The 9,933-nt window shown below is 30.0% G+C and overlaps 1 protein-coding gene across 1 annotated transcript; it reads right to left on the bottom strand.

Moving 5' to 3' along the window:
• Window positions 6,156-6,863, bottom strand: LOC105164299 (14 kDa proline-rich protein DC2.15-like). Its single transcript, XM_011082921.2, has one exon. It carries the CDS (start codon window positions 6,798-6,800, stop codon window positions 6,387-6,389), a length of 414 nt encoding a protein of 137 aa, XP_011081223.1. The 5' UTR covers window positions 6,801-6,863; the 3' UTR covers window positions 6,156-6,386.

Raw genomic sequence — 9,933 nt, forward strand, 5'->3', positions numbered from 1 at the left:
AAGGCAAAATTCTCTTGTTAATCTACATTATTAAATATATATTTCAAGCAATCCATTGTTGAATTTGTTAGTAAATAGATTAGTAACGAGATTTTTACTTGCTAATCAGCTCGACTCTGAGATTTTGGTAGCTATTAAACCATTTTCTTACACTAGAGAATTATAATATTTAACTACGGGTTACCATGATTAATAAAAAATGGCCGTAATAAATAGTTATTCGCCACGACCACGCAACGGTTGTTGGCCGTAGTTTTTGCGAGGGTAGCTAAAACATATGTCATATCGACCATGGCTCTTAGCCGTGACAAATAATTTTTTTATAGTGGAAAATCTAATTTCTTGTGTCGATTTTATTTAATTATAATTATTAATAATTATTTATCATGATTTTTAGCCATAACCACTAATATTATAACGAATAGTAATTTTTTTCTAGTGTTATAGTGAAATGGACGGTTGGATTTTGTTTGGATTAAGTCTATCGGTTGGGTATAAAATGGGTTGGGCCCAATATAGCTTCAAATGTACGGGTCAAAGATGGATCATACTAAAAATAGATTGAATCGAATATAATTGCGTTTAAAACAATTTCTTTTCTTTTTTTTTTTTGACAGAATTTTGAATGAACATCAAATCCTGACTACTGTAATTAGCAAATTAAACACGTTGTTATCCAAATATAATTATTAATTATTAGATTCTATAATTATTTTTTTTTCAAAATATTGCACTGTTTGAGCAGAAGCAATATGAGTGTTCAATGTTTAATGAACAACTCTAACTGAATGGGACCAAAAATAAGCGTTATGGTATTCAACTTTTACTTCTATAGAAATTTGGTATCCCACTCGATTTTATTTTTTAGTCTCGATTTCCTAACGATACATAATACTAAAATATTAAGTAATTTTATGTACATATTTTAAATATTTTTTATTTCTTTATATTATTTTTCTTGTTTTACTAAAAAAATAAAGTTATACAATGAATAATATAATTACAAAATTTAGCATGTAATTAACTATTTTTTATTTTAATAAAAAATAGATTTTTCAAAATACTAAACTAAAGTACCAAAAGGGAATTAAATAATTACTAAAATTGAACTGATTAATTCCGTTCAGTATTTCCAGCCTGAATAGCTTGAGATGGGGAAAAAGATGGTTTGTTTTGGGGAATATCTTCAAATTTCAATGTTTATATTATTCCGCTAAAAATGTATTCACGTATACGGTTGTGAGTTTGATTCCTATGAATGTTGGTGTATGTTTATTTCGGAAAAAATAGTATTTTTAGTTCTATAAGTTAGGTTTATGTCACTTTTTGATCCCATTCATTACGGAATTAGTACTTTTAGTCCAATAACTTACAAAATTAACACTTTTGGTCCTCATGCACTTCTTTTATCTACAATTTAACGATGTTGGTTACGTGCCTAGCACATTGCCATTACGTATTTTTGGTTGGAGGAGAAATTGACCCTTTTTTTTAATAGTAGCATATGAGTGATTCATTTGGCCTACTTGATTCACTTGTGGAAGACATGATTCTTTATATTGCTTCTACTTAGCTTCAACTTATAGAAATATGGGAATGATATGATTCAATTTTTGTGGCAGAAGAGAGAATTCCCTATGCATTTTGCCCTAATTTTCTTCAAGATTTATTTTTTATCCTCAAATGTAGTTATATTAAATGGTCCCAATGAAAAATAAATTAATTTTTTCTATAGCCAAAATACTTAATGATGACATGTTAGGCACTTGAGCTACACCGTTAAATTGTAGACAAAAGTGGATAAGGACCCAAAGTGCTAATTTTTATAAGTTATGGGACTAAAAGTGCTAATTCCGTAATGAACGGGACTAAAAGTGAAAGATGCCTAACTTATGGACCAAAAAAGGCTATTTCCTTGTTTATTTCTATAGTAGTTTTCTATTTTTTTTTTAAATTTCATTTGAATATATTCTTTAATTTAAATATTGATGTATGAAATCAATCATTAAATTTGAATGTATTAAATAATATAATAAATAGTATACTATAAAAAAAATAAAGTGAAATCCTACTTATGGTTAACCATCGGTCTATTTCCAATAGAAATTTTCAAATCATAGAAATTCAAGATTTTACACAATAGAAATCCATGTCTATTTTTTTCTAATCTTTTTCCATCATCATCTAGGTTCATTTTTTAATGATTGAAAAGGAGTAAAATGGTGTGACCTTCAGTCAATTAATTAACTATCATCCTCTTAAGCATACAACTCTTCCCATTCTATTATTTTTAGTTTCTCATTTTTTTTATTTAATATTTTTCTTCTTTGTATTTTTTTCCTTATCTTTCCCATAATAATTAAAATAAACCCATTAAATATAAAATAATATTATAAAATATAGTTACTTTTAATATTTAATATTTTACATTTTTAAAATATTCACTCATAGCACTACAACTAAAGGAAATTTAATGATAAAAAAAATAAGTGATAAGTAATTTTAATATCGCCACTAATTATATATACTTAGTCAACAAAATTTATCTTATCACAATAATGAATTTCATAGTTTAAATAGTGTCTGTTATTTTACAAAAGTTATTCTTAGTAAGAATCATCAATGAGAAAATATATATATAAAATTGTCATTTAAATTATCTAGTGACATATATATAGTGATGATTTTATATCAATAAATAATTGTTGTTACGTGTGTTATAAATTGTCTATAGTGACAATTTTATGAATTATTCTTGTGATTAATAATTATGTAGTGACAAGATAAAAATTATTATTATTTAATATATATGCAACAGGATAAATATTATTGTTCGGGTCAATGCCTACTGCTGTTAATAGAACCCCCCAAAAGGACCTTTCAAATGACATCCATCAACACCAACCTTTCAGATCACATCCATCAACACCAACCACACCTGTTTGCACCCCCCATTAAACCCATCTTTCAAGGCACCAAAACACACATAAAATTTTTTAAATTTCTAATCAGTATCCATGCCTAACATCACTGTAGATCCTGTATTAGTTTTTAGCAATTAATTGGCATAATCTTGCATCATTGCATATTATACCTCAGGAGCACCCTCTATTGATTTCAGTGCAGATCTTTTGACTCTACATGCTTGATCTCGTGATACATTGACTCTTGAATCTTGAATGACTTCAATCCTAAAACCCTTGATATTTCTTTTTGGATCACTTCTAAATTTCTGAATGTACTTGTCTGCATGCCACTTTGACTTTAGATTTTTAACATGATAGTCCCTTCCACAAGTGTGATTGAAATTAAATTCTCTTATCTGAAAGGTGCATTCATCATTCACTTTGTGCGCATTTATCCTCCACTGACAATTATCTTTAGCACATCTAGCATACATTCTGACTTTATCATTCTTGGTGATTTTCAAATGTCTCCTTGTTTTTCTTGCATGACTGTGAATGGCATTTCTAAATTCAATTTTAGTGCTGAAGATCATACCTAATTCAAATGGAGGATCATATTGTTCCACAGGATCGAAAATAATGTTTCTCTCTTCTGTTTCATCATCATAAGACCCCTTCTGACTTTAAAAGTCCTCCTCACTCCCAAAAAGGCCTTTCTCACCCTCTTCATTGCTACCCACTCCATCATCTTTATTTTTTTCATTCTGTTCTTTCATATTAATTTCTTCTACTTCTCTTTCTATTTGTTTTTTCAAAATCTCTTTATCAATGTACCTCCCTATTTTTTGAGTATTAATCTCATCATTTTTCAAATCATAATCGCTATATTCAAATCATTTAGATTCAGATTCTTTCATATTTTTACCCTTTTCAGTTAACCCACCCTCATGAAGTTGTGTACTACATTAACCAACCTCACTGCCCATAACATTGCCATCAACTTCAATATATATATATTGATTTATCTTTGAGGAGCTATACCAACAAACATATCAAAAAACCTCATCACTACTTACTCTGTAATACACATCTCCAAGCTTTTTTGTGAAATATGTTCTATTACTAGAATAACCAACCTCACTAGTCATTTCATTCAATTTTGAATAGACATTTCATACACATCCTCATAATCAAATTTGTGCACTACGTTCCCCAAAAAATGCAATGTAATAGTTGCTAACAAACTATCATTATTGTTTGTAAAAAAATATAAAGGAACAAAAACAAACACAAAACAGAAACAGATAAAAGTTAAAATTTCATTCACAAAAAAATTCATACAAAAAAAAAAGTGCAAAATGAATAAATGTACACATATTTCCAGACAAGAACAACAATTAAAAATACGCACGTGGTCCGATAGAATAATATGTAGATAGAAAAAAAGAAATCAGCCATTATTAGTTTCTAGACAAGAATAACACAATGAGACCACAACGTTGGGGATAATCTCCTCATAAAGCACAAGGAATCACTTTAATTTTTTGGGACCATAAATAACCCCATTTTATACGCTAAAAACAAATAACTCCATTTTATTAAAATACTAATAAAATCTAACGATATGACTAAATATTAAAATATTTATAACCTTTGGAACTATTAATGAAAATTCCATTACTATTGAAACGAAAAGTGTATTGGCTCTAAAATATTTGCTGCACACCCAAATTCTTGTATATCCAAACACAAAAGAATCTTGCAAAACCTAATTCATTCTCCATTCTCTCCTCCCTAATCTTTTTGACCCTCAAGAGATTAGAAATCTATTGTATAATTATTATTGGTAATAAAGAAAGCCTTTTCGACAAAGCTAAAGACCAATGCTTAAAAACGGTGTTTATTTTAATATGTATAATTATCTATTAATAGCAATTAAGTATGATTTGTGCTCAACTCACAAGTGAAATGCTAACTTTTATTACTGAAATATGATTAGTTGGAAATTGATATTTTGATCACAAGATCAGCCAATGACCACAAACTGCAGGCCCGTGACTTCATTGGCATAGAAATTCGTGCAATTCTTTTCCCCAATTGACTGTCCTATTACATTCTCCATATTTTACCAATCATATATACCTTGAAGTTTGACATAAACCTTACTGCAGCACTCCTCAATACAGTAAAACCTCTATAAATTAATATTTTATAAATTAATAAACTCTTTAAAATAATAAAATCTTTCGATACCGATTGGGCCTTTGTAAAAAATCATCAAATTCGATAAGATAATAAGATAATAATTTTTTGGAAAATCCCTTTATAAATTAAGTCCTATTAAAACTCGAAATTAATAATTCATAAATATTACAATTATAAATATTAAATATGAACTCTGTAATGCTTTACGCATTTGATCATTCATGGATGATTTTGCCATGCCTTTTAGATGAGAAGACGTGGTTGGGTGTTATGAATTATTTTATTTCCATATTGAGATTTATATAGTATATGTTTCATTCATCATGCATGAATATATTTAATTGGCTATAATAGTTATTTAAGTGCAATGAATTAATGTAAACATGTATATTTTAAGTAATTTCAATAAATTAATACATGCACCCATGAATATAATAGTTCATTGTATACAATGAATTGATATTATACATGAACATGTTTAAATTAGTTATAAAGAATTGGTTGATGCATGAATATAATCAATGAAACATATATGAATTTATTTATTTTCAATACATATGTATTAAATTTGCTGAATTTAAAAAATCTCTCTTTTAATTAATAAATATTAATTTATCGATAAATTAATATCTCTCTAAATTAATAAAATTTCATGGTCCCAAAATTATTAATATATAGAGATTTTGCTGTATTTATATTTTAATAAATTTTAAAATATTATATATCTATATATATATATCATAATTGTCTCTTACTAATAACAGTTTTGTATAAATTAATTATTGAGAAGAAATAAAAATATTTATCACTAAATATATGTAATTACCGACAATGTTAAATTTGTTGTTTATCGTATTTGTAGCTTGTGCATTGAATATACGTAAAGATTACCATTATGCATTTTAATTTCTGGACTTAAATTCCAGTGATATATTTCCTAAAGGTGTTAATAAAAGCAAAACTTCAGCATTTTGCAGGTGTTATTAGCTCGGTATGATGAACTGTAGACAAATAATACCAAAATAAAGAAAAAAACACTAAATGTAGACCAAACAGACTTTGATTTCAGACTGAGAGAATACATGTGAATCGAACACAATACAATTACAATGAGAAAGAATCCTCAATGCAAGAACAACTGCACCAACCAAGCAACAAAAAAAAAAAAAAAGAGAGAGAGAGAGAGAGAGAGAGAGCAAGAACTTAGCATAAATCGAAAAACGTAGAACGAAATGCCCTAAAGCCTAGAAGATCAGTGAATTGGATCCATACAACTTAGGCACAGATAAAATCCTTAGGGAGGGTCTTCCCACAAGTGTTAATAAGCAAGCTCAATGAGATAGGAATGTTTAGGTTGATTCCAAGAATGTTGGCTTTCAATGCAGTGCAGAGGCAAACTGCAGCCTCAAGATCCAGTAGCCCACCAAGTGCTGAGCAGCATGGATGGTCTGGTGGGCTTCCAATTTCTGTCCCAACGCTGCCATTTAGAAGCTTTGCGCATATGCCTAGTTTTAGGGCATCCCTCGGGCAGGTGCCCTTTACCGGGTTCGGATTTGGGTTTGGGTTTGGGTTCGGATTAGGCTTGGGGACTGGGTTATTGCAACCCAAGTAACAACCACTCACTAGGGCAAAGAACATGAGGTTAATGCAGAGGAAGAGAATAGCTGAGGAGGATTTCTTGGAATCCATTGATCAAGAATTTCGGACAATATTTGGACAGTTTGTGTTGGTGGCTTGTAATGATTCTTGGAGAGGGTATTTATAGGGGAGGAATGCAAGAAAATGTTGGGTAACAGTTCATCAGTTGACATGTGAAACAAGGGTTGGCAAATTTGGATCTTGACATGATGGTGTTTGGATTGGAGGGTTTTCACATTAAATAATTTGAATTCACACTAATAAAAATATTGAGCTTATTTGTTTGATTTAAGTTAGAGGGTAAATCGCATTTTACGTCTCCTATCATATCTTATGATCAATATATTTTTCATTCTATCAGTCACGAAATTCTAGTCAATGATCTGATTTCACGTGCTATTTTTATTAAAATACTAATGAGATCTGACAATATGACTAAATATTAAAATATTTATAACTTTTGGAACTATTAATGAAAATTCCATTACTATTGAAATGAAAAGTGTATTGTGTTGCAATCATACGTGAGAGGCATCCAGGTCGAGTTTGAAGAACTCACCTTCATCATCAGCAAGCCAGAACTACAGTTGCAGAGTGCCTGCTCAAAAACGACGAAGAAACGTGTTTTACCTCTTTACGTTTTTGTTTCTTTACTTTTGCATTTTTATTAGTTGTTGACTAAGCGTGACGTGGCGCCTAGTTGGAGGTGATGTGTACAGGTTGTTAGTTGGTTCAGGATTAGTTTTTCTGTTTTTCAGTCGTCTTCCTCTTCTTCTCTATATTTAAGCCAAACTCCTTTGTAATTTTTGTATGTAAAGATTGAATGAAAGCAGTTTCCATTCTTGCTGCAAACATGACTATTATTCTGCATTTGTATCTGTTTCTTATCGTATTGACTCTAAAATATTTGCTACACACGAAAACCCAAATCCTTGTATATCCAAACACAAGAATCTTGCAAATTCCTAATTTATTGTCCATTCTCTCCTCCCTAATCCTTTTTGACCCTCAAGAGATTAGAAATCTATTGTATAATTATTATTGGTAATAAAGAAAGCCTTTTCGACAAAGCTAAAGACCAAATGCTGAAAAACGGTGTTCATTTTAATATGTATAATTATCTGTTAATAGTAATTAAGTATGATTTGTGCTCAACTCACAAGTGGAATGCTAACTTTTAGTACTGAAATATGATTAGTTGGAAATTGATATTTTGATCACAAGATCAGCCAATGACCACAAACTGCAGGCCCGTGACTTCATTGGCATAGAAATTCGTGCAATTCTTTCCCCCAATTGGCTGTCCTATTACATTCTCCATATTTTACCAATCATATATGCCTTGAAGTTTGACATAAACCTTGATGCAGCACTTCTCAATATTTATATTTAATATTTTTTAACATATTATATATATATATATATATATATATATAGATAATTTATTTGAGGTAAACTGTGGGTTTTTGATGCAAAACCATCTTTGCCACTGTGGTCTTGGTGTCTTTAAAGAAAAAGAAAAAAATGGTTTTCTTTTGTTTTTTTGATTATCCCAATTGGGGCGAGGAGCTTTTTGGGTTCCTCTCCCTCTTTTATTAAATAAATAAACGAGTTAAATTTATAACGTGAAGTACTAGTTCTTTAGTATTGTCTAAAACATTATAAATAGGAAGTACTATTCTCTTACATTAAAAATCATAAAAATATAAATAAGAAGTACTACTCTCTTACAAGAGATAATCAATAAAATATAAATAAGAAGTACTATTCTCTTAAAAAATAAATTCCTAAGAATACTATCAAAAGAGGTGAAAATGAGTTGGAGGCGATACTCCAGTATGTAAAAAAAATAAAAAAAAAAAGGTTCATGTCTTCTTTTGCTTTTTCTCTTTTTCATTTTCCCCCTCCGAATTTATCCTTGGTGATGGATGTATATTTAGGGTAATTACAATGTACTTTCCTAAGATTTGACATTATTATGAATATCTTCTCGTTTGATAAATTATTAATACTCTCTGGTATCTGATGAAATTATATAATTTTTGTGTGCACAGTTAAAATCAGAATTGTTTATAATTTTTTAAATAATAAAAATATATTTATATTTATACAAAATTTTGTAGGAGCTCATTATAATTTATCCTTATATCTGTTTGTTTGTGATGATTGTATTTATTCAACAAATTGCTATCTTCTTGATTAGTAGTGTTGACCTGTAGGTATATATCCATTAGTAACCTAAGGAATGAAACTATAATGGTACGAGTGTCAGAATTCGAATATGATTAACAATGAAAAGTTCTACTGCATATCAAACGGTATATACCTCCTGAAAGTTCCTTCAAAAATGTGGATTATTGATCAACACATGTTCCTTTCAAAGTAAGAGTGTTTGGTATGCTTTTAAATGTATGTTTGAACTTTTTACTACGATTCATTTGTTGCAACTCCAATTCTTGAAGCATTCTTTATTTGCACTATTGTATTCTGATTATGATGAACTAGTGCCTGAGTTAGGACATACACTAGAAAACAAAATGTGTCATAGTAATGGATCTTTGCTATGAATTTTGGCGTTAAATTCGTGATAAAACAGTTTTGCCGTGGAAATTTACAATGGAAAAGTTTTTCGTTGCTTTATGTAATAATGCTATAGTTGTATCGACTTTGTTGTTTATGGCAAAATTTTCAACAAATAATTATCCGTTGCAATAATGATTTAACAGATATAAATTATCATTTATTTACCAACTTCCTCTTGTGCATGCTGACTGAGGAAGACCCCCTCCAAGTACATAGTCGAAGACACCGTGGGGTTCGCCGCTCGGTTCGCCTTATTCTTGGAGGACACCTGTTGGAAGTCCTTGCTGGCCCAGTACGCTTGAAGTTGGAGCCAGACCTCGTCGGCCAGCCATAGTGGCCTGACCAGGCTAGATCGGGGGATGGAAAAGATCTTTCGAGTGTACTTTTCGACACATATGTGGAAGATCTGGAACATGGACTCATCGTCACAATCCCACCAGTAGGTCATCTGCAGTAATAAGATTAAACAAAACATTAGTACAATAAATTAAACAATTAGATTATATATATGATAAAATTAAATTAATTTAAAATTAATTACCTTCATGCTCTCGAACCAGAAATGCTGGTGCTGTGGCGGCCCTTGCCTCAAACACAACAC

This window comes from Sesamum indicum, linkage group LG6 (genome assembly GCF_000512975.1).
Source record: "Sesamum indicum cultivar Zhongzhi No. 13 linkage group LG6, S_indicum_v1.0, whole genome shotgun sequence".
Taxonomy (NCBI): Eukaryota; Viridiplantae; Streptophyta; class Magnoliopsida; order Lamiales; family Pedaliaceae; genus Sesamum; species Sesamum indicum.